This window comes from Manis javanica, chromosome X (genome assembly GCF_040802235.1).
Source record: "Manis javanica isolate MJ-LG chromosome X, MJ_LKY, whole genome shotgun sequence".
Taxonomy (NCBI): Eukaryota; Metazoa; Chordata; class Mammalia; order Pholidota; family Manidae; genus Manis; species Manis javanica.
In genome coordinates, this window is record NC_133174.1 from 103,321,603 (window position 1) to 103,347,421 (window position 25,819).

Genomic DNA, 25,819 nt, shown 5'->3' on the forward strand with positions numbered 1-25,819 from the left:
TATCTCATGGGGTTTGCAGGGGATAAAAGTATGCATGTAAAAATACAGTGCCAGGCACAGTAAAAACACTAACAAAGACCTCCATTAGTAAGAGGGAAAAGTATAAAGGTAGAAGGAGAAAAACCCACAGGAAAGCATAACTTGAAAGAATTCCAGCACTTGGTACAATTTGGAGGCAGTGCAGAGTTCCATTGTTATGGCTGAGGCTTCAAAGCCAGGCCTCTCTAAAAAGTGCATGGTGTCTATGGACACTGGGGACTTGAGCATACAGTTTGTCACTGGGGGAGCCAGTGCTGGCTCACTGCCACTTTCATTGCATAAAAGACCATTTTGGGGACTTAGAGACCTGCCAGCTAATTGATATGGACACTGTGAGCTCCTCAGGAATGGAGCCTGAAAATGTGGGGCACTTAGTGAATTCCTACAGAGCTGCCAGAATGGCCTCCAACATTAATCTTCCTTCTAGAAGATGGGGCCAATGCCTTAGGCAAAAGCAAGCAAGCAGGGTTTGAAGGAGCAACTTGACCTGCTAACTTCCAATACTCTGAGACCATCCTTCAAGCATATCAGTAGTGTGATGCTGGGCTTGAAAACACAACCTGCAGACCCAAAATGGTATATACCTGAATTTGACATCTAGCATCTCAAATCCTTAAGTAAAGAGTTTCTGGCAATCAACCCTACAGTCATCTTCTATCTCCTTCCTTTATCCAAAGAAGTTGTCCCCATCACATCACTTACATGGGTCTCTAGAATGTCACCCATGACCTCCTAATTAAAACATGTAGTAGCCTTTTAAACCTCAAATCCATCTTTTCCTATAAGTACGTCCTTTTGTTTATTTAATATGTGAACTTGACCATGAGTGGAACACTGTGTTTGAGGTTACTAGGAGGCTGGAAAGTAGACAGACATGGGTAAAGACTAGTCCCGATTATAGGAAATTTGCAAGGGAAACAAAAAAATAAATAACGACTACAGAAATGAGTTTGGAGTTTATTCCAACAGGCACTGAAAATTACTACAAGTTTTCAAGAGTAATGAAATGATCCAAGCTGTGTTTTAGGAAGACAGCTGAAACATGATGAAGGGATTAGAGGAGCAATATACTGGAATCGGGTAGAGAACTCAGGAAGGTTATTATAACAACCCCAGCAAAATGTTCTGAAAACATGAAACAGTAAAGTGGCAAGGGAAATGGAAACAGGCTATAGGAGTCAGAATTGGTAGAACTTGGAGACTATTTGAATATGGGTGTTAGTAAGAGGGAAGAATGAATGAGAACTTTGTTTTTTCTAATTCAAATGACTGCAAAACATGGCATACTGCTTGTTTTCTGTGATAGTGAACCAAGGAGAGATTCTTTTCTGGAATACACTATGGTGAGGTTTGAATTGAATTACACTGGAGTTAAAGTGTCTTATGAACAGCCATATGACAATATCCAACAAGTTGTTGAACATTCTAACTTTAATCTTCGAGATATCAGAGTTATTATTTGAAGCTATAGTAGGGAACAAGACAGAATGTAGAAGGAGAAGAAAACTGAGGATAGAAACTAAGAAAGGCCTACAATGAAGAAATAAGTAGACATAAATCATGCACGTAGCCAGATTCTACCTTCTGTTTTCCTTTTCCTTACCTCCTGCTTTCCCAAACTTACTTCACCCAAAATAAAAATGAAACTGTGCATTTGGAGAACAGTAACAGCCTGGTTTAGTAAATGCAAACTAAATTACATGGTTGATTGGGTCTGTTGTCTTTTTATATTTTTGCTGCTATTCAGAAATAAGTTCACTATTTTTTTACTGAAACTAAAAATCTGCATTGCCAAACTGGTCCTCCTAAGGATGAACTCCTACTTGGTAGTAATATCCTGCATCTATATTAAGTGTCTAGAGAGGAATCTCTAGGAACACAATAATATGAAGTTAGAGTATAGGCCTTATTATTGCGATTATTTATAATATTTCTAAATAACTAAATAACAAGCCTCAAATAGTAACTCTTGAACAGTTAATAATCCCTATTTCACCATCTTTGAAGTCATATTGGGAAGGCAACAGAGTATAATGGTTAAAGTGTCAAAAATGTAGATCTAAATTCTGTTTTTTCTTCTTCTTCACTGTGTGTGATCTTGAACAAGTTATTTAATCTGTCTGTGCTTCAGTTTCCTCATCTATAGAATGGAGGATAGTACTTATCTCAAAGAATTATTGTGAGGAAAAGCAATCATTGTAAAGTGCTTAGAAAAGTACCTTATATAGTGAACACTACATGTGCTTTCTTGCATCGACAGTTCTCCCCTACACAAGAGGTGCTTCAGAGAATCAAAGTGCTGGAAGGGGTATAAATAGATTAACTAATAGAGCTTTACACCTGAGAAAAGAGAGTTGTCTATTCTTATATTGAAAATCTGTAGCTTATTATTCACAATGGCCAAACACTAAAAACAATACAAATGCCCATCAGCAAGTGAATGGATAAACAACTGTAGAACATCTATACATCTATACTAAACACTCCTCAGCAATAAAAAAGAAGTATTGATACATGCATCAGCTTGGATGAATCTCAAAATAATTATGCTGAGTGAAAGAAATCAAACAAAAAACATATATACTATATGACTTCTTCTATATGACATCTAGAAAAGGCAAAATTATAATGACAAAATTCAGATTAGCCATTGACTGGGGTCACGTGTAGGAGGAAGGGATCAAGCTGAAGGTGCACAAGGACAATTTAGAGTATATTCTCTATCTTGATTATAGTGGGGGCTTATTGTAAAAAATTACCAACATTCATCAAACCTCAAAACACGTGGTTTCTTAATATGTAAATAACACCATAATTGAAAAAATTCTCCAACTACTATTGATACCACCCAGGCAACATTTCCTAATTGTGCAACCTGGTATTTACCTGTGAGCAGTTGCATTGAGAATATATTAACTTTGATTTACTAAAGCAGAGTACACAGAAACCAAGCAGGTTGTTAAAATGTGGCACTAGATTTAGGGATTTAAGTTATAGAGCTAGAAATAATTTCCTTCCTTCTTTCACTTCTTCCTTTCTCCTTGCTTTTCCTCCTTTCTTTCCTTCCTTGCTATACAAATGCATGTTGAGCACTTGTCATCTGCAGCCAATATCCTAGGTACTTAAAAATTATTTCAGAATAAAATAGAATATAAATATTTTACCACAGAAAGGAGCAAAGAGCAGAACCTTGATCAATCCCTACTTTTAGGGTTGGGAGGAGAGGGAGTGAAACCACTGGAAAGAAAAGGAATGGTAAGAGGCATTGGATGGGAAGGCAGAAGAGCCCGCAGCTTCTGAAATAATTTTTCTGAGTGCTACCTTCATTTGCAGTCTCATTAAGAAAGAAAGGAGGAGAAGGAAACCAATCTCTGTGGCAGACTGTAAGAGGCACCATCTTAGGAAAAACAGGCAGTGGGCTGTTTTAAGGTACACTGTCCAGCTACGGAATGTTTGCCCAAGGAACTATCATGAGGTGCTCCTACCAGGTGAGAACTGGCTGCTTTTTATCCTATTACATGATAAGCATGCGTATTTTACTGCAAATAGTGATTACATGGAAACTTTCCACCTGGTGATTTAAAGGAATTTAAATCTACCTTATGGGAGCCAACAGATTCTGGAAAGAACTCCATCTGAAAGGGGTTTCTCCCAATACTCACAAAACTTCCCAGGGAGGAAGGAAAGGGGTAGTAGTTTTTTTATACAAGACCCCCCAGTGACAACCTCCTACCTTTCCTGAATTTTGACCTGGAGTCTATTCTGAAGTCAATTTCAGGAGTGAACCTCCCAACACCAAGAATCTTGGCTTTCCAACACTTCCTCACACTGCACAGCTTCATGAACTGTATCTTTCTAAGTTTCTGCCCAAAGATGACCAAATTGGCCTGCATCTCCTTTTCAGTATTCAGGTTTCCTGAACAACCTGAGAATGAGCACTGGGCACAGGTGCTGTCTGGGAGCTAGCAGCTAAAATTACACTTAATTATGCTTTTAATCTGCCTACAAATTTCTCGACCACATTCTAGCACAGCTGGGGTGTCCATGTACTAGTACTACACTGGCAAAGACTGAACACACTGTTCTCAGAAGACAAAGACAGGTAAGGTTAAGCCCATGAGGATGTTAAAATTAAGGCAAAGGCAATTTCAATCTATTCAAAGTTTATAGGGGCTATCTGGAGACACAGCACCTTAGAGAAACATAAGATGTCTTCCTGGAGAACTATGAATAGGTTTAAGAGTTACCAGCACTGACCTTCCTTTGACTTGGCATGAAAAGGACTCAAAAATAAATGTATCCATCCCCCACTCCACACACACATCCCAGCCCAAAGTCTGGCAGGTGCTTCCAGACTCTGCTGGATCATTGCATTTAGGAGAATGTTAGAAAGAACAGTGTTTTTTAATAACTTGCTGAATGGAGAGCTGTCTGGTGCAGTGTGCTACAGCCTGACTTACATACCTAACTCCAGATCAAGGCTCTGTCTGTATCGCCATCAACCCATGTCACCTCCTGATTTGAATTTAGTTTTTGATAGTTTCCTTCATTCTCAGCTGATGATTATGAACAGCAGGGAGGAAGACAGACTATGAGTGCTGTTTCCTCCAAAGATCAGTCATCAGTGTATATAATGTGAAAAGGGGAACACATAAGAAACAAAAAATAAAAAATCCACCTGCCACTTTCTCCTCCTTACCAAATGGAATGTGACTGCTTACATGTGATGAACTCATGGACTCAGAGAATGTGGCCTTCAAATATAGACCTTCTCAAAGGGCAGGGATGGATTCATGTTCAGCACAGTCTTCGGCATACCTCGGACAAGCCAGAGCTATCAAATGGCAGCAGCCACTCCTAAGTGACATTTAGTTTTTGAGTGGCATTTCTCTGAAGAGGCTTTCACTCAGGTCCTGGGGCTAAACAAAGAAACCTACACATGTGGCTGAAAGAATATGTGGTTCTGGCAGCTCTGGTGAAGGAGGTGTGCAAATGTTCAGTTCAGCCATCTGCAATTGTTCTCGCTCCAAAGGAAAGCTGACCTATGACTCCCATAAGTTCATAAGGAGCTTTAATTTTCAAATCCCTGACTCTCTGCCCACACGGTCATTCAGTCTCTGCATAACCAGATAAAAGAAAACACATTTAAGCAGAAACTGGGGGTATGGTGGTGGGCAGGGGGGCAAATGTTAACGAAAAAAATGAAACCTGGAAAATCTTAACTGGTCACCTTTCTGTTCTTCCATGACCCATGCCCTTCAAGCAGTGACTCTAACAGCCAGTTACTGACCTCTGAGCAGCTACGGTTGCTGCAGCATCCAGAGCAAAATGTCTCATCACGTTCTCCTCCAAATATTTCTGCTCCCATTTAGTCATATCAGCTTCCAGGGCCAGTATCCTCTCCTCCTTCTCACGAAGGAGCTCCATCAGGGCAGCGGCATTGTATTCTGAGACATTGGTGGGCTGAGAGCTGCCCTGGCGCTGTGGGGGGAGATGCCAACATCCCTCAGATTAGTGAGGGAAGGAATGAAGTGGCTGCGTCCCAATGGAAGAGGCCCTATTCTTGGAAAGGATTACTGCCCAAGCCATTTCAGTTTGGATTCTGCTTCAGAAGCAAGGAGAATTCAGATTTCCTCCTAAGGCCACAGGACTTTATATCTTGGACTTTATGAGACCCTCTCGACTGGGAAAGGAGCTTGGCATTTCCAATTGTCATACTGCTCAGAAAGTGGACCGGGTTTTAAAAACCATTATCTCTGCCTGCCAGTGTGGTACACAATAGAGATGGACATTAAAAATCTAGGATTTGGTCCCTACCTTGCTCCTAGCTTGTTGTGTGATGCTAAGCAAGTCATGTAACCTTTTCTGGGTCTTGAGTTGCTCTCATCCAAACATGAGGAGCATGAACAAATGATTCTGAAGACCATTTCCAATTCAAATAGACTGTCATCTGATAGAAGCAAACTATCTAGATGTTTTAAACTTCAAATCCATCTTTTCAAATACTTCTATTTGTATGGTATCTTCACTTCTTATAGGCTCTACTGTTTCTGGGGTTCATATGAAAAAAAGGTAAAAATAATAGTTATTAAGGACTTTGCTGGGATAGGAAGCTAAAGAAGCTAACTTTGTCTTTACAGTTGGGAGGCATTCTGGGGGTGCTACAGATCAGGTGGGGCAAAAACCTATAAATGAGCAACAGTGTGGTTTTGGTCTTCATATCAGACACCAGTGGAAAAATGAGCAATCAGGAATAATGTCATTTTCTTTAAGTTCTCCATACCTGCTGAATTCTGAGGGATTCCAGTTCTCTCTCCAGTCGTGTCCGGAGACGGTGCTCTAGCTGCTCACGTTTTTCACATGCTGCCTGGAGCTGCACAAGGGCTTGCTGCATCTTCTCTACCTTATCTACATACACCTGCTTCTTTTTCAGCTGAAAATCCCATTGGGAGAGTTGCAAAACGGAAGGAAAGAAAAACCACAGGATCAGTTACAGAGCCCCCAAATCCAGCCTTGTGTTTAGGTATCTTCCTGTGCAGCTCCAAAAAGAATGAATGGCAAGAAGGTCCTTCATGATGAGGAGCAGGCTGCCTTGTATTTAGCATACAGAGAAAGTGACAAGGAATAGGAATTAGAAGCTCCTTGTTAATCTCTTCCTCTTTCCCCATCTGTATATCTTCCCCAAGTCTGTTCCCATTGATAAATGTCTTAGATGGCAAGCTTTTAAGATTCTCACTTATGGAAAGGTCCTCACCTCTGTACTTCTTCACTCTAAACTGGAATATTCTGGATGAAGGTATTATCTTATTCTGGTCATTACATTAGAGAAATGCTAAATGAATAAAAAAGGGGGCTCCCCAGGGAGAAAAGTTGAACTTGGTATGGAAAGGAAGCCCACCCCCTTTATATAGCCATCTCCTCTCCGAGTGAAAGAAAAGGATGGTCAACTGCTGAAGGTCCAAGGAAGTCAGAATTATCTTTTTGAAGTCTGCAGTCCTAGTGATTACCTGATATAACCATCACTGCTCTCCTGGAAAGCTTCTGCCCCTCAAAAGTGAAGTTGCCATGCAATGGTTCAAGAGCATTTAATCTCATTGACCAGCTCTGTCTCACTAGCTCTTTATTAAAAGAATACAGGTAGTTTGTGATTTCTGCCCCATTCATGAGCCTGAGTTGACAACATGGGACTGTAATCTCTCACCTTTTATTCTGGGAGCTGTAAAGATATATGAAGACTCAAACTAATGAATCAAATTCAAGACTAAATGAGTCAAGCACAATTTTTTCCTCTTTGTAAGCCTATGAACCATAACCAAAATCAAAGGTAGAGCAGGTTGAGATGAAGCAGTTGAATTCTTCGTACCCTTGTAACTTATAAGCCAAATCCTGGCTCCAATGGGATGAAGGCATGATAAGGATCTCAGTGCTCTTTAAAGAAGGCATACACATCTCAAAACCTATGAAGACAGGGGAAAGTGCAGCCTTTCCAACTTGTTAGTAAATCAGCATATTATGCTTTTCATAATATAGTGCCTCTCCTGATAATAAAATCAACTCATGGACTCTTTCCAGCAGAAATTCTTCCAAGCTGGTCACATGTGTCATTGTCATTTTCATGGAAGCTGAGGTTACTGACACTTTCACATTATTAAGAGCTAAATCAAAATACTACTCAAAACTGGTCCAAAGGAAATTCAAGAATTCAGTTCAACTTTAACTTTTCAACAAATTTCCAAGTCCTTGAGCTACCCAGGTAGATAGTTGCAATGTAAGAGGTTACCCACCCTATAAGCATTTCCCAGGCCCATTTAGCTCGGGCCAAGCCATCAGGACCAACCTGATATGCCCAAAGCAGAAACCAGGTAACTCCTTAATGGTAATGAGTTCAAATCACTGCTATCCAGAATGTACAGTCAGACAGCAGGGGCATGTGTTGATCAAGAAACTCTCCCTGTCTCATAACTGCCCTCTCCCCAAGTTAGAATAGCTAAATTTTATCTAAGTGGAAGGAGACATATTCTCCTACCAGACCTGTGGTATGCTTTGCCTGGGTGACTGGGAAAAGAAAACTTTAAAAATGTTTTCTATACTTTCTTGACATTTCCTTTCATTCCAAGGCCTCGTTCAATCTAGCCTTTAAACCAGTTGAGGCAATCTATAAGTCTAGATGTGTTTATCCATTAGACATATTCCTAGGAAATAAAACAAACAATAATCATCTTTCTGTTTCTCTCAATAAGTGTAAACTTTTCTTTCCTGGGATATGTGACTATTTGTAACAACACAGACGGACTAGAGCAATCAAGACCTTTAGGTCATGGATGTCTCTGCCTTCCTATTTGCTGAGCTTTGAATAACTGGAGAGCAGGGAATATCCTCTATCCCTCACCTTTTGGGTTCTATAATCCTCATGAGCTATTTAAAGTTGAATGCATTTATTTGCAAATTGCTCTGAAAACCCTAGGGGGAGCAGTGCAATGTTGATGCAGAGCATGTTAAGTATAATTACTGAAGCTTACAGCAGTTATACTTAAAGGCAATTAAAGTTAGATAGCATGCAGTTCTTGCCTTGATGGTGAAGTAGTGCAATGTAAGCTCAGAGAACTGAAAAATAAGCAGCCCAGGGTGAGGTGAACTTCTCTATGCCCTGCCTTTCTTGAGAAAGAAAACCTCATTATCTTAGCAAAAGTGTCCCCAGCAATAGAGGTCCCTGAGCCAACCCTCTGGAAGGGAAAAGCAATAAAGGTCCAGGGAGTTTTCTGAGCTGGTTGAAGTTAGGCGTGTAGGTCAGACAAGTTCCACAAAGCAGGCCAAGAAGAATCCCATTATGCTTGCCATTGGGATGATTTTCCACAAGGTACCAGGACAGCTGTTGCTGGCATAATTCTCCTATATCCTATAAAAGAAGGAAGAGTGCAGCTCACTCATAAACACCACAATCACCTAGTAAATGCTTAATCCCTAGAAAAATTAGTATAGAAAAGGACAACTCTTAGATGCTACCATTGTAAGACCCTATAGATGCAATCAACAGAGTCAGCTATCTTCTAAGTTACATACATTCTGTTTTCTAGATCTCATCTATATGAGGAAAGGAACAAAGGTCTGTATGATCTATTAACTCTTCTACTATCCTAGATATTATATGCTTCCCTTTTATATTCACCATGATAAATCCCCTTTTCTTTTCTGTCTCTCCTCTATAAACTTATCTCTTGGGCTAAGCTCCTCAAATGTTAGGTCAGTAATTAGGACATCCTAGATCCCCAACTTCACCTTCCAGTGTCATCAGAAATGTCAGTGGTTCCTTCTTAGGCAAACAGAAGCCGTACAGTAAAATGGATGTGGTCTCTGAGCTCTGGTTTCGGACCGCCCAAGTCCAAATCTTGACTCTCCTACTTACTGGATATGCAACCTTAGGCAAGCTACTTAATCTCTCCCTAGCTTCCACTTACTCATTTATCAGTAACATGGAGAGATGATGATAATGTGGTATACCTCTATAAGGATCAAATGAGGTAACACATGAAGTGTTCACTAGAGCATCTGGTACAAAAAGTATTCAGAGTTGTGTTTCTTTTTTAAAGAAAAAGTTAAAGCCAAGTCACACATGCTCTAGTTCCCTCAACTTTGAACATTTATTCCAGATAGCCTTGACATGGTTCTCATTATCTCAGTAACTGTAATAATCACATCAATGTCTAATAAGACATTCAAAACACAGCCATTTTCCCCCAGGAAGACACGTAACACTAGACTTCAAACGCTTCATGTAGTGGAGCTCTAGATACCTTTACAGGGCAAAGCCATTCATTGGAGATACATTTTAGAAGCAAGCACTTAGTAGTTACAAGGCCACCATATTCTCACAAAATGACATTATGGCGGGGGCGGCACTTCCACTTTTTGAGGAATAAATACTCTACCTATGCTCAAAGGTACTGTTTAACTAAAGACCCTGAGGCAGAGCTCCTTCCCCAACTACACACACACACACACACACATAGATACATTATCAGAAATTGCTATTTGACAGCAAAATTAAAGGTAAAAGAACAAGGTAGCCATCAGGAGATGTGGGTTCTAGTCCTAACTATGCTCTTAATAGTAATTTTCTTAACCTCAGGGTCCCCATTTGTAAAAAATGAAGGGGGTTTAAGAAGTTAGCAAACCAAAATGCTCTGCAGTGGGCCAAGTCCAGCCATGCCCATTCATATATGTATTGGCTATGGCTGCCTTTCTGCTTTTACAGCAGAGTTGAACAGCTGCAAAAGAAACTGTGTGGTGCACAAAACTTAAAATATTTACTTTGTGGTCCTTTATAGATAAGGTGCCAGCCCCTGGAGTGATTTTCAAACTGTGTACCAGAGTCCTAGTGTTTGGTGGAACACTTCAGAGAACCCTGGTGGGTGAGTTGTACCAAATGGCTCCTCTTTGATGTGTTTTATATATTTGGGTTCTACATAAAACTTAATTTCAAAAAAAAGTAATTACTACTCTTTTCAATACATATATACATATATAGTTTGAATATATATATATATATATATAGCTGTGTGTTGTCCATCTTTCCTAGGAAATGAGCTTCCTGTCTTATTTTGCCCCATCATCTTTTCATACTTGACACTTTGGCATGGCTAAATAACTTAAAGTCCCTGGGGATCCCATAGTATTTCACCTCTCACTGCCTTTGGAGCTCTCATATCCTTAAACAGTTGCCCCTTGAACAACATGGGCTGAACTGCGTGGGTCCACTTAAACATGGATTTTTCTCAATAAATGTATTGGAAAACTTTTTGGGGATTTGTACAATTTGAAAAAAACATTTTCTTTTCTCCAGCTTACTTTATTGTAAGAATACAGTATATAATATATATAACATACAAAATACGTGTTAACTCTGTTCATGTTTACAGTAAGGCTTCTGGTCCACAGGTAGGCTATTAGCAGTTAAGTTTTAGGGGAGTCAAAAGTTATATATGTAGGTTTTCAACTGCATGGGGGGTCAATGTCCCTAATTCCCCAGGCTGTTCAAAGGTCAGCTGCATTTTCATGGCCTACATACTTTCAGACCTTATTTCACAACTAAATTACAATAATAGCCTAACAGATCTCCATTCTTTCAGTTGCCCTCTCCCATCTATACACAAGCACACATGAGCACAAAGATGAACATACACACACAGACTATCTTACATACAGCTGCAAAACAGACTTCCTCAAGTAGTACATTATGGTACTGCCTTATTTAAGAACAAAAGCAATCTACTACTAGCATATCCAATCAACTAGTATTGACTGGGTACCGACTATATTCAAGACACCTTTTTATATCCTCCCTCACTTTAGACCAGAGCTCCTCTCATCCATATCTCAAACCACCTGATGCTTTTCAATTCACCCCCAGTTTACTGTCACACTGTTCCCTGTCCAGCCTAGATATGGCTCTTAAAATGTCTTTATCAATGTTCTAGGCTCCTACTGCCTTAACATTCTACCAGGACTACCGTACAAATGATCAACTTTTGTATTCACCTGGTCATTTCTTCATCCCTCCTTACCATATCACTAAACTCTCCAGGAGATTTTCCTTGGGTAATCTTCCCTGACCCTGACTGCTGCTTTTCCCAAGAGCCTCTCGAAATATATACTCTATTAGCAGTCATTTGACAAGAGTTTTATTAATGTGTGGATTTATTCACTCACACTCATTCACTCATTCATTCAACAGATACTTACTGAAAGCTTATGTGCCAGGCCCTATTCTACATCTGAGAGCAGTAGTGATGCAATGGGAAGCAAGAGAAAGTCCCAGCCACACTAGAAAGCAGAATCCCATAAGCCACTTGAGGGCAGGGCCCTTCTCTGTTCCTTTGCGTTTCTCTTAGGTTCTCATTCTAGCTTACTGCTCACTATACTCTTGGTGACCAGTTCATATTAAGTAACTGTCAATGTAAGAACAAAACTGAGCTTAGTTATAACATTGCAAATATACAAAAAAACACATTCATAAATGTATTTACTTTGCTAGGCAAGTCGAGATCAGAGTTTCAAATCATCCCTATGAAGAGATAAATTTTTTAGAGGGGAATCATGAAATGGGAAGTAGCACAGCCTGAAGGCTACCTTTTGAAGAATAGGGCAAGTACTCTTGAGTGCAATCCGTCACATTTTCCCATTGCACTTCTGAAATAATTTGAACCCATTCCCAAGCATCTGGCAGATCTCTTAACCCCCTTCTGAGTCAGGAAAATCTGATCCCCGCAAATGAATACCAGGTGATAGCAACCCTTCCCTCCTTCCAACAACTGTGGATGTCTTTCAAGTTTACTTTTTAAAGGATGGCTATATACAAACTTACTTCTAGGGCCCCTAAAACTATCCATTTGTCTCAGACACTTCCAAGGAAGTAATTTAAATCATTAACCTTCTCCCTTTATTCAGTGGTGGACAAAACAGAGGGTGAGGTATTCTGGAATTGAGAGTTCTGGATTTTCTCCAGGATTTATTACTAGCTGTATAATCTGTGTGTACTTTGATGTCCTAATTTGTCAAAAGAAAATAAAACTTGCAAGGCTCATAGTGGGGACAAAGTAATATATTCAGAAATATTTTCAAAATTTTTAAACATACATGGTGGGGTGTAGGGATTGAATAGGCAGAGCACAGAGGATTTTTAGGGCAGTGAAAATACTCAGCATGATATCATAATGATGGAAAGATTCTATTATGCATTTATCTAAAGCCATAACATGTACAACCCCAAGAGTGAGCCCTAATGTAAACTATGGACTTTGGGTGACTCATGTGTCAATGTAGCTTCATCGATTGTGACAAATGCACCACTCTGGAGGGGGAAGTTCATAGTGGGGAAGGCTGTGTATGTGCGAGGACAGTAGGTTTATGGAAAAATCTCTGTATTCCTCCTCAATTTTAAACTTAAACTTGCTCTAAAGAAAGTAAAGTCTTAATATAGAATAAATGATATACAGATGGATAAGTAGAAGGGGCAAACTATCATTACTAGCTGGATGAACACCAACATATGCTCACACTCCACTGGCTAAAGAACAATGACACCAATAATACAGAACTAGGTCCAGTGCCACAGAGGACATCCTTCATTAGATCTGATTTTCATTTTCCCTTCTATTGCCCACAACTCCAAACACTCGCTGTGTCACAACTAAAGTGTACTTTCTTTGCTGCTCTCCTTCACACAACTAGTGATGTGTTGCTCTGTGAGCCTTTGGTGATTTCCGTTTGATTTGATTTAGCCTTACCTAGGAGCCCCTGGCTCCAAGGAAGAGTTCCTCTGGAGCAGTTTGGTAACACTACCCGGGTATTAGCAAGTTGCCTCTATCCATTGCCATAAGGCTGTGGTTCACTGGTGGATATTAAAAGAATTGAAGAGCAGAAAGCCATCTCTAGAAACTTGCTACCAAGGGAAAGGAGTTCATTCTGTTAAGGAGACTAAAGGCAAATATACAAGGCTTTCAATTTGGTAATTTTAAAAGCAAAAATCATAGGAATAACTTGGGAAATCAAGCTCCGAGAGGTCGCCATCTCTTCTTGGTATGAGAACATAATTTCCCAACATATTAGGTGGAGGGACACCTGCTTCAAAGATAACACACTGCAATAAATATGGGAAATGTCATCCTTAGATGAAATGCCCTTCAACTAAGTGAACAATTTATCAGCAGAACACTCTGGAAGATTCCTGTGTAGGTGTCTATGCTATCTGAATTCCTACCAACACTCTAAATGCACACATAATTCATACCCTCAGATCTTTCAAACACATTTATAATCCATCATAACCACTGTGTGAGTTTTACCTACACCAACAAAATCCTACTGTTTGAAGATAATTTTGGATTAGACATATACATGTCTATGCCTCCGATGTCTTCCTCTAATACTGGGAGAGGAGCAAACCAGTTATGGTATATGCATAGGTAAGATAGCAGAAAATTGTGTATCTCTAAAACCAAAAAGACAAGTAAAGTTAAGTGGCAAAGGATCTAGAAATAAGAGAAAATAGCAGCCAGGAAGAATAATGGGGAAATGGAGAGCAACAAGATAAATTTAGTTTTGGAGAATTGTGAGTGGAGTGGCAAAAGGACTTGAAAATGCACTGTCACCAAAAGTTATCACTGCAGTGTCTAAATCATCACAGCATGGCAGTTCAGAAAAGGTTAACACTTGTGCTCCTTTTTCCTGAATCTCTAGCTGTCATTCTAGCCTAAAGCCAAAGAACAAGGCTCACTGCTTCTTTATGCCAGCCCTCCCACATTCTGCTCTGTCCCTTCCTGTGCACTCTGCTCAGTCAGCAGCCCACCCGCAGCATCTTCCCTCTTTGATCTGCCCAAGGCCTTTTTCCCACCATCTCCAAAACAATTGCCGAAGCAGTGGCTCGGCTCTGGATCATCATAAGACAGCAGCCAGCCAGAAGCCTGGGAAGCCTTGAGCCTTGTGAGAGGATATGCCAGGCATCTGTCGAAACTCTCCAGTGAGGTCAAATTAGTTGGGGGGCAGGGGGAGGTCCCTCTGAATGGGAGAATACCATGATTGCTGTGGGACACAGAGTTCTTTTGACTTGGAGTTTAATAAGCCTCCACTTCAATAGGACCTACGTGTCCTGAAAGATAAGGACAAGATGGAAAGGTGCCATTTATCTCGGCTGGCTGCCTGCTGCATAAGCTGCAGACTGGTGGCAAGACCTGGATCATAGTGACTCACTAAAAAAACAGGTCTGCTCTTTGGTTACAGTGCTAGCCCCTTCCCATAAAGACACTTTCCTCGATGTCAGCAGAGCAGGGTCCATGAGAGAATCTGTGTTGAACTTGGAAGAGGAACAAAATTTTGATTGCAGGAACAAGTTCTCTGTACACCTGAGGCATCATTTTTTATGTAGAGCTCAGAGCCAAGTGATTATAGAGTAGTATGGGCAAGAGACTTAATGGGATTAGAATGATGGAAAGGAAAAGCATATAAATGAGGACTTTTTAAGAGACAAGGCTATAAATGCAGGCATAGGTCTTCAGACCATTAAAGTCATCATAATCTTTCCCTGACCCTTTTTTTTAATTGAGATATAACTGACCTATAACATTGTATTAGTTTCAGGTATACAATGTAATGATTAGATACATGTTATCAACCTGACCATTTTGATGCAATGCAAAATAGTCACCTGAGTGACCTTGTACTTAGTAGACTAAGAAAATACTTCCAAGACAAAAGGCTTAATTTGGGAAAGTTTCCCTAATTGTCATTTGCTAAGTAGACTAGAGAGGTTTTCCCTAGAAGAACTTCTAAGGGAAATTCACGGTACCATTTGTAAAACAAAGCTAAATTATCTGTTTAAATGAGATAGAAGCAGACAGCTGACATATTCCTCTGCCTTCAAACATAACATTACTTGAGCCATCTCCAACAGAGAGGGACACATTTTCTATTCGAGTCCCCCCCCTTTATCAGATTAGTTCCAGAGCTACCTATGCACTAAAAATACATCCCTAATATTCCATACCTAAAAATTTTACCCTGGGAAGAACGGGCCTAATGGAGTTGAGTCATAGCAGAAAAGCAAAAATTCAATTATCAATTACTATATTTGAGGATAAGGAAAAGGAATGTTTTCCTCTGAATATTACAGAGGAGACCAGTCACACACCACTCAGGAGCAAAGCCTGCTCTGATAGGCTGCTATAACAAAAAGGAAAATAAGAATCAATGGATTTGCCCTGAGACATGGTTTCAAGCCTCCATATGTGCTAGAGTTGAGATGGCTTGAGTCTGGAACACATGACTCAGCCTCTGCCTCTGTGATTCTGCCAAGGAGAAAGCTCCCAGCCTGCTGCCCCCATCAAATGCTCTACCTCCTTTAGCAACAGCAACTCAGTTACCCAACAACTCGACTCCCTGCAAAAGTATATGTTGGATGAGGACTAAAAAATTAACAGTAATTGATGAGTTCATTTGAGATATCTGGCCACTAGATGCCATCATTCGATCCTAGCCCAACATTTAAAACATCTTCTTTAAACTGTAAATCTATGTATTCTGGGATAGTGCCCTGGAAAACAACTAAAAATCTCTGGAACAAATACCCAGAAAAGTGTAGCAGTCTGTTTTTTTCTCTTAAAATGGTTCAAATTTTAGAACAGAGAAGTCAGTCTTTACCAACCATTCTTACTGGGAGGCAGAAGGCAGAGATATATTTCGGGCAACTGCCCAGTGGGTACTACAGATTAACCTCCTCTCCATACATGTGTATCATTTTCATGATTAACAACCAGTTAACCCTAGGCTCTCAGACACGTGACCCAAGACGGCTGAAGAGTCTTTGTCTGTCTCCAACTGCATGGGCACCCTTTTTGGAGGGGCAGCGGGGGTCGATAGATACTCCAATACCAAAGCAATCTGGACAAGCTTCTTATAGTTTGTTTAAAAAGAAAGGCCCAATGGGCAAAGCAATTTCTTTTTAAATTAAAAGAGGCATAGGTTACTAAATCTGAGCTAGCGCCCACATTTTCTTTTTGGGAGTGGAACCAAAAGATGATTCAGACAGGGAGATAGGCAGCAGGGTCCAGGGAATGAAGAGTCATGAGATCCCAGTTTTATTCCTGGCTCTACCCAAGCCTTGCCATGTGATCACCAGCGAGCTCCTTTTTCTTGGCAGGTCTCTTAGCTTTTCCTTCTCTAAAAGAATACAGTATTATCCTCGTCCTGTAATTTGCTCTGTGATTTCCTCACCAAAAGGAGAAGGAAGGGAATATAGGAGGTGTAGCAAAAGTTTAAAGGGTGTGCTAAGCTCCTTAGACCTGCACACCAGGCATATGTAAGTATTCCTCATTTTCAATAAAGCAACTTAGCAGTATTTCTGATTCAGACAGCTGATGAAGCAGGACATTAGCCTGATTTTATACAACCTGAAGTTTAGCAATTAAGCAATTCAGTTCAAAGACATCAGATGGCATTACCTACTGGAAGAGTATGAACCCACAACCCAGCTCCAATAAGCATTTTAATACCCCAGAGAAGAAATCAAAGTATAGCTATAATTCAGGAGACCTCTAGGAACTAGGACCATTCTTACTGGGGGACAGAAGGCAGTCAATGAATGAAAGTTGGAGAGCTACCTCACACACAATAGCCAGAAAGCTGAGGGCTTGGTCAACTAAATAGGTTTTCTTTTTTTGGTTTCAAGTTTATAAAGCCTCCCACTTGTTATAGTGGAGTCTGTTTTTTTCTCTTAAAACGGTTCAAATTTTAGAACAGAGAAGTCAGTCTTTACCAAAGTATACTTTAGCATCAATTCTTGCTGGAACATACCCATTCCCTGAAGTGCAAACCATCTAGGAGTTAAAAGTAAGAATATTCCTACAAGGACAAGTGACATCCAAGACTAGTGCCAGGCCAGCAGCAAAGTTCTCTCTATTTCACATGAACACAGTTTAATGTTGCAATCGAGTAATATCTATATCAAGGCTAAGCAGATACATACTAATCATATGCTTAGGAGTTTGGGGGTCCCTGCATTTGTCAAGGGAAGGCCCTATCCTTGAACACAAATAGCTGACCACCTCGCCACACCACAGACCTATGTTCCAGAATCTAACCAGTAAGGGGCAGGGCGCAGCTCTTGGCCTGCCATAAACTTTTAATTGCTGCGGGTCCCATCCTTTCTCAGACCCCCAAGATTGTTCCTATTCCAATACTAATCTCAAAAATAAATTAAAGGGAAAGACACATGGCCATCAGGATTCATTTTTTCACCTGAGGGGACCAACTTCCCACTGAGCATGGGAAGACAAGGAACCTTCTGATTTCAAGGTCCTTGGAGTACTTCACAATATCTGAAATCATTTTCTACCCTTTCCAAAATAAAAGTTTAAAGGCTTTGTAAGGGCATGAGTTAAAATATTTACACATCTGTAACAGGCTTAAGGCAGGGCTAGATAAATAGTAAGAACTTGGTGAGGGGTGGCAGTGGTTAGCTTACTGTATGAATGAGAAAATGGAAATTGCTCCTTGACCTTAGTGATTGTCTATTCAGGAGCAAAAGAAAGGAACTTGCAGAGAAGATAAAAGACACAAAGTCCACTCACATGAGCACAGCTACAACTAGAAGTAGCAGATGGTACCTTCCTCTTGGGGGATTGTACAGCTGCCAGTTCACCAAAACAGGGAGCCCCTGTGCCCTTGATTTTCCAGCTCTTCCACCCTCAGGCTCATATGCTACCTGAGGGAACTACACGTACCTCTTCCTCCAGCTTTACCACCTTGGCCTGGGCATTGCTCAGGGCCTGGTCTCGGATTTCGATGTGTCGCCTTTGGTCCTCATTGGTAGAACGGGTAGTGGCCAGCTCCGCTTCCAGCTTCTCCTTCTCCCGCTGGCTTTCCTTATCTATCAGGACATGAAATATAATTACTGCCATGCTGGAGCTGGCTCAAACCCTTACCTGAGCAAAACTGACCATCAAATCCATTACTAGCCATTCCAGTGCTCCACACAGCTGAAAGAACCAGGGTACCCCAAGTCTGGATTCTACCACTAGTGTGACTACTATCTTGCTCTGTAAACTCAGAAAAGTCACTGAGCAATGGTTGTTGTGCAGAAGTAATAAGAAAGTAGATGTAAGAAGTGCTACGAAAAGGACTACAAAAAAGAATACATACACACATCCACACAGAGAGGAGTGTGAACAAGCAGGTCCAGGGCAAGAAGCCACACATTTTGTTTTGTTCTGTCCTGGGAGGCTGCCACCCTCTCCACTGGTGAACTAGGTTCCAGGATCACCGTGAGACCCCAGGAGCACCTTCACGACCACTTACACTAGGCCCTGATGATGCCAGAAAAACTATATTCTCTTCTTTAAGACATTCTGACAAAGGAACAGGAGGCTCAGGGAAACGAGGAAGAAAAAAGCCCCAGTTCTGAAGCCAGAGCACAAGAGAGCAAGCCAGGAAGGGAGGGGAATATGGTAAGTGAAGATCAAACAAACTTGTAAAAGCTGACTGGAAGCTGCATGGAATGACTTGAAAGGGTCATGTAGAGGCTCAGCAAAAATGGGGCCTGACAAGCCCCCACCAAGCACTCCTCCAACTGGGAGCCCCTCTGAGGGAGGTGGGGGCAGGGAGCACCAACCGCAGACATCTGCAGAAGTGAGGGGAGTTCATCTGTTCCCCCCATACTCATTCTTCCTATGGACTCAGTCCACTGCGTAGCTTTTATTGCTGGTTTTATTGTGGTAATTGGAAAGAACAAGGCATTGTCTAGCTGGGTGGAGTCCATTAGGGACTGATAATGACGAGGATTAATTCATTTTAATTCATTGTCAGCGTCCTAGAAGTATTTCCAGACAAAAGAAACACTATTATGAGGAAGACATAGCCCTGCCCTCCCCCACACCCTCTAAGTCCACAACCAGAGTCACTAGTTCAGGGCACAGCAGCGGTCCCCCTCTAGCTACCCTTGCAGTCTGCCAATGGGCAGTGGTGTGATAACATAGAGGGTGTTTAACTAAGGGAGCCTCAGGTGCAGGTTAGCTATTTCAAACACTAACCATCAGTCCTGCAGGTTAATCCCATCTCTACCAGAGCCAGAACTGGAGCCTTCGACAATAAACCCCTTCGACATCAAGGGTCCCCACGTTCACTAAGCTCCTTTTCAGTTAGCCGTGACAAAAGCAAGGATTTCAAGGGGCGTCTCTGGTTTAATACCAAAGGAGCCATGTTGATGTGACTAGATGTTGTGGCAAGCAGTCTTCTTGGTCCCAAAGGAACAGAATGAAATCTCCTAACTTCATGCTTGAACAAGAAAAAGAATCCCTAGATGAATTCACTCTGTCCTGACTATTCTAGAAGGATAAGTAGCACTGTGTGACTTTTCACACACCTTGCTCCCATCCACGCATTAATACCTGCTGCTGAAGTTTTCTGACTTACTTTTCGCAAAGAGCTGAGAGATGGTTTTTCTCGTATCCTCTGAACCCTCATATTCCTTCTCCGCAAGTTGCTTGTTGGCAGTCTCTAGACGCTCTGTGGAATTCAGAGACTATCAGTAGAGCCCCATTTACAAACTTTCAAGCACATGCTGCTTGCCCTCTCAATACTGAGCTTGGGCAAAACAAGTCTGCTGCTTCTTGTTACACAGGAATGGGTGGTACAGGCATAGGTTTGCAAATGTGGATCCCAAAATAATACCAGCCCATGACAGGGACAGAGGAGGTGAATACTTAACACTTTCACTGACAAAACCTAAGTGCAGAAGTTTAAATTTCAGTGAAAGAGTCTGCAGTGTCCACGGTTCTGAAGGTGTTGAAGGTGGGTCATTTCTCATCATCTCCAACAGTATCATGTTAAGGTAAAATTCAAGGAAGGTGTCCTAGAAGAAATGGAGGATATCACTATTTCAAGCTTGCATAGCTAAAAGCCAGACTTCTGGAAAACTCAGAGAGGCAGAGAGACCACACAGATTGTGGGGGCAGGCCAGGTGGGACCAGGAGTCCCAGGAGGGATACTGTTTGATTGACACGTCAGTTCATTACACTTTGATTAAGCAAGCTTGGGACCAAGTACTATCACAGTCACAAAAACCTAGCCTGGTCTATGCCCTGCAATTTACGGACCATATTCATGGGTTGGACAGGCCCTAGGAGCCTCCACATAGGCGCCTTAGCCCTTGCCTTCACTACGGTGGCCCACACTTCAGAAGTGATTGCCTCACCTCTCAGATCCCTGTTGAAGTCATGCATCCTTCGAATCTCTCCTTCAAGCTTGTTCCTCATGGCTTTTTCCAGGGTTTCTCTTTTGGAGGATGACTTTACAAGGTTCTCATATGCCTCCGAGACCCGCTGGATTTCTGTCTCCACCTGAACCAGAAAAAGGAAACACAGTGGGGATGGTAGGAGCTTCATGGGAGAGACGGTTGGAAAACATACACACAAATCCTTAGTGACAGCTTCTCCCAGAACTTTACAGATAGAGTCAGACCAGATAACCCACTCAGGTGAGAAAAGTTAGGAAGAATTCCTAAGTTCATCCATCAGCTCAGGAATTAACTCACAGGAGTGTGAGATTTCCTCAGGTAAAAAACAAACAGTTTCTGCCTTCAGAGGAGATGGTGGGAGAGAAGGAATTTCGTCGGGATAGTTATAAATGATTCTCATTTCTGCATAAGAATTTTCTTAATTTTGAAATAATGATAACCCAGATAATATGTAGATAATGTTAATACGGGGCATTCAAAGCGCTTTCACATGTTTATTTCGATTCACCTTGATATTGGCCTTCATAAGGAAATTCTCCCCCTTTTGAGCGGAGAGGAATTAAATTGCCTTTTCTGAGATCAACTCAATGGCAGAGGCAAACCCAAAAACCTCCAAGCCTCAGCCACAAATTATGCAGTAGTTCAGCCCAATTTAACAAATATTTACCAAGGACCAAATATTTACAAGAACTCTTTAAAACACCGTGGGATGTGTATACCTGCATGAGGACATTATAGCTGCCCTCAAGGAGTTTTCAATCTAATCAAGTAAAAGAATATAGAGAAAGACACATTACTAAGAAAGTAGGAGTAGTGCTATAAAGTGCAGAGGAAGAAGCGGTTATTCCTGGCTGGGGGGGGAGTCTGGGTCAGATTTCAATGGGCAGAGGTGAGGGGAAGGGTATTCTATTCTGGGTGAGCGAATACATTCCCAGAATGACCAGTAGTCTCATTTGGCTGGACACTGTGGGGTACACAGAGGGAAGCTGGTGAGATCTGGCTGTTAAGACAGATTGGAGTCAGATCATAAAAGGGCTTTAATGCCAGGCATTTGGACTTTATCCCGCAGTCAGTAGGAAACCAGTACAGATTTTTGAACAGAAATTCTTGATTGGAATTGTGTTTATGACACCCCTGCAAAGAAGGGATCTTGCCCTGAATCAGCCTGAATCGGTAAGCAAAGAAGAAATTAGACTCCAGACTCTTTCTCTAACCAGTATAGCTTCATTACACATATAATAACCACAGAGATATTTGCATATAGTTTGTATAAGACAAATAAATCCCATGGCCTATTAAGCAATCTTCAAATTAAGTTTGACTCCAGCAAGCATTCTGCATTCCTTCTTAGTTTTCCACTGTCCTCCTTAACAAAGCTCAGGGACTTTATTCGGAGAAATATCAGGCCCCCAGTGGCAGAGTAGGAGGAGGCTGGGGTGACCAAGCAACACAGATTCCTCCTGCTCCAGCTCCCAAATTATGCCTGAGGCAGGACTGCCTGCAGACAAAGGAGGCTTATACTACAGAAAAGAGCAGGCTTGAGAGTGTTTTTCTCCTTGCAGATGGCACCAAGATAGCAGCACAGAAGGTGAAAACTGGTGAATGGCATTTAGAGACAAGATCTGCAAGGCCTGAGCCTGATAAAGCTTTTGCATGAAATTCAAGTGCTGGAGAGAGAAAATAAACATTTCCATTGGAAAGAGCAGGCTTGGTGTTCCTTTGCTCTGGGCAGGCTATAGAGTGCAAGGCTTTGCAGCTCGCCCCAGAATGCCACACCTGGAAGGCAGTCCCTTACTTGAATGGGTCAGAGTACTATTTCAATATCTTGTCCCAACCCTTCTCCCTATCCCTCATGTAGATACTGTACCATCCAAAAAGGCAAGCTGTAGTGAATCAACAAGACCTCCAGGAAAAAAAAGACACAGAAGAGCAGATCCACTGCTCAAGCATGTGCGCGTGGGTGGGTGTGTAAGGGGGTTGCTACATAAAAATACTTAGCTGATAGTAAGCTCTCCTCTCCTTTAAGACCCAGATCTGGTGTTTACGAATTCTCAGCTTGATTCAGGCCCTTGAAAGTTCCACTCCTGGGTGTCTTCTAAGGACAGAGCTGCTGAACAATGGCAAGCAACCTCCCCTCCCCACTCCCCACCCTCAGCCTCACCTCTCTGAACAGTTCACATTGTTGGGAGATCAAACCACATGAGCTCCACAATGACAAAAGCTGCAGAGAAGCTGCCAAAGGCATAACCTTGTTCACCAACAGCCACTGGAAGCCAAGAGCTAAGATTCCTAGCTTAGGGCACTCAACAGTAAAGTCCCAGCTGCAGGAGACAGGAGGGGCCCAGCAAAGAACATGAACTTGGGACATGCACTACTTTTCCTACTTCCTCAGCCTCAGGCTGTCACCTGTCACCCAGCTGTGGTGCTAAGCCCCTTCTGCACCCCACACACAGTGGAGAAAGAGAGCAGATATTGAGTTTGAGCTGCAGGGAAAAACCAAAGCAAAAAGGGGAAATGGAGGGGGTGCTTGAAACAGGGTTAGTAGGAGAATGCCCACTCGGAACAGGGCTGTAAGCCCTTTCCAGAACAAGGCAGGGTGGGATCTAACTTCAGTGGTAACATTTCTGTAGGAACTACAGTTTTATATCTAAGATGCAAATACTGTATGTGGGAAAATATAATCAAGACAAAAGTGTTGAGGCTGGCAGGTCCTTCACCTATAAGAGACATTCCCAGTGTTCTTGGCCTCATGAAGAAGCTTCTCTGCCTTCTGAAATTCTTAAGTAATCAATTAAGTTTTCTTTCAGGCTAAAGCATCTGGGAAAAGTATAAACATGGTTTTTTCTCCTGGCCTAAATGTAAAATGTTACTTTTCCTAGAAAGACAGGCAGAAGGTTTTTTCCAAAGTTTGATGCACATGTCACCTTCAGATATAAGAATCCTGAAGATCTGCCCATAAGTCACGCACGCACCAAGAAGTGGAGACCTTTATATTGCTATAAAACAAGGCTTAAAATTCACTCTCGATCCCTGAAGTGAGGGGGGTGCTCACCTTCTGCAGTCTTGCCACCTTCTCGTAGCACCCTTCTAACTCCTGCCGCAAGTTCCGGTTCTCGTCTGAGAGGATCTCAACCATCTGCTGGGCTCTGGAGACAATGGCAAAGGGGTCCGAGGGCACTGGCGGGTAAGAAGCCGATGACTGCTGGGCCCGAGGCATAGCTGAATAGGCTTCTCCTGGCTGCAGCGGCTGCTGTGCCTGGTGATGGTGGTGGTGCTGCGGCGGCGGCTGCTGCTGACTCAGGCCAGGCTGGGAGAGACGGTAATGGTCACCCTGGTGAGCCTGGTTAGGAAGGAAATGCTGCTGCGGCCTAGGCAGGTGAGCTGAGTGATCTCCTTGGCTTGGAACCAAGGGGTGTTGGGCAGGAGACAATCTAGTGGATGGTGGAGACTGCAGCAAGGGCAGGGAACCCCCAGACGTGAGGGAAGAAGTAGGGCTGTGAGGTTGAGAGTTCCTGGCTGACAAGGGCAATGAGATGTCCTGCGCTGGCCTGTAAAACATGGAGGGCACACTCAAGTTAAGCTCTCTCTGAACACAGTGGCAGACAAGGGCACAGGGAAGGCAGATGATGGGGCTTCCAGTGGCCCCAAAACACCTGTAAAATGAGGAATGGGCAAGGTTAGACCACAGAATTGCTGCAGAGACCCCTACAAGTCTTTTCCAGGCCTGACGTTCTGTGACTGCCTGACACACAGAGCTGTGACTCCATAGAGGATTGAACCACATGACTTCAAAGATTGCTTTGTGAAAATCTACGTAATGCATGATGTATGCTCATTGCTCAAATCTAATCATTTTCAATGAATGTTCCACAAGGTAATATTCACCTCATTATTTTAAATGAAACCTTTCCTGACATCCTAGATGTGGTCCGGCACATGTAAAGAGCCAAATTTAGAAAATATGTTCTACTTGCCCACAAAGAAACAGCAAATCACAGTAAAAAACTAACTACCCCCTCATCTTGCTATCTGCAATACTCTTTGATAATTCATATATTCACAGAAAATGACTTGAGGATATACAGATATTACATTAGAGGCACTAAATAATTACTGTTGATTAGAGTTATTAATAATTGAATGATGCCTCTTAGCTGCAATAATACCAACACTTGGCAGGGATTATCATCATACTATTTTTGATGTACTGAATCACAAAATGTAAGGACTGGAAAGGCCTTAAACACTTTACTCAAACTCTTGTCATCAGAAACTGAAGTCCACAGAGAGGAAGCAATCTGCCAAACATTACAAAGTGAGTTAGTGATAGTGCCAGGGCAGAACCCTTATTTCCCAATTCCCATTTTCGAGCTCTTTCCACTACCATGCAGCACTGATTTCCACACACTCATGTTCAGATTCCCAGCCTACTGCTTATGAAAGTTCCAGAAAGACAACTTTGGTACATTGTTAAATGTGGCTCTCCCATTTTTGTACCTAATACTGGATATTAGCTATTAAGTGAAACAATCAGAGTCCGTGAGTGGGTCACTTCCACATCACCACTACCAGGAAGAACATTTGTCAGGATACACAGAAAACGAAACATTTGTTCACCCTTCCCCCCCAACCCATGTTCATCTAAGCTCACATACTCCTGCATGTGAATGCTTGTCCTACAGTTGATATTTCTCAATCCAGCAAAGACAGATGGCCAAGAACATGGGATTTGGCTCTCCAAAGAGTTTGGAGACCTTTTCTACCGCTTACTAGCTTCATAACCTTGCCCAAGTCACTTAATCGGCATGAGCTTGTTTCATTCCTGAGGTTGCAAATGAATTACAAAAATACTGGGCTCTTTTCATTTTTAGACTCACTAGGAATTATACAGTCTCTTATCTACTTCCCAGTGAGACAAGTTGACCCTGTTAGTGATTTTACTTATGGGATATCCACTTAATCTTTGCACTAAATTGCATAAAATTCATGGTGGAACTG

General features: G+C 41.9%; 1 protein-coding gene across 8 annotated transcripts in view; it reads right to left on the bottom strand.

Annotated features, from left to right (window-relative positions):
• Positions 1-25,819, bottom strand: part of AMOT (angiomotin) — a 60,043-nt gene that overhangs the window by 11,828 nt on the left and 22,396 nt on the right. For 7 of the 8 annotated variants that reach the window (XR_005056903.2, XM_037001893.2, XM_017660858.3 and 4 more), the window contains 6 exons: positions 23,874-24,369; positions 20,780-20,924; positions 19,999-20,091; positions 18,312-18,457; positions 6,323-6,472; positions 5,330-5,520 (listed from right to left, as the gene is read on the bottom strand). Coding sequence is in view for 7 of the 8 variants with exons in the window: in XM_037001893.2 (XP_036857788.2) it covers positions 5,330-5,520; positions 6,323-6,472; positions 18,312-18,457; positions 19,999-20,091; positions 20,780-20,924; positions 23,874-24,369 (1,221 nt within the window). In the remaining variant the exon portion in view is untranslated. The remainder of the gene's footprint in view (positions 1-5,329; positions 5,521-6,322; positions 6,473-18,311; positions 18,458-19,998; positions 20,092-20,779; positions 20,925-23,873; positions 24,370-25,819) is intronic. The other variant, XM_037001898.2, reaches the window with a different exon arrangement.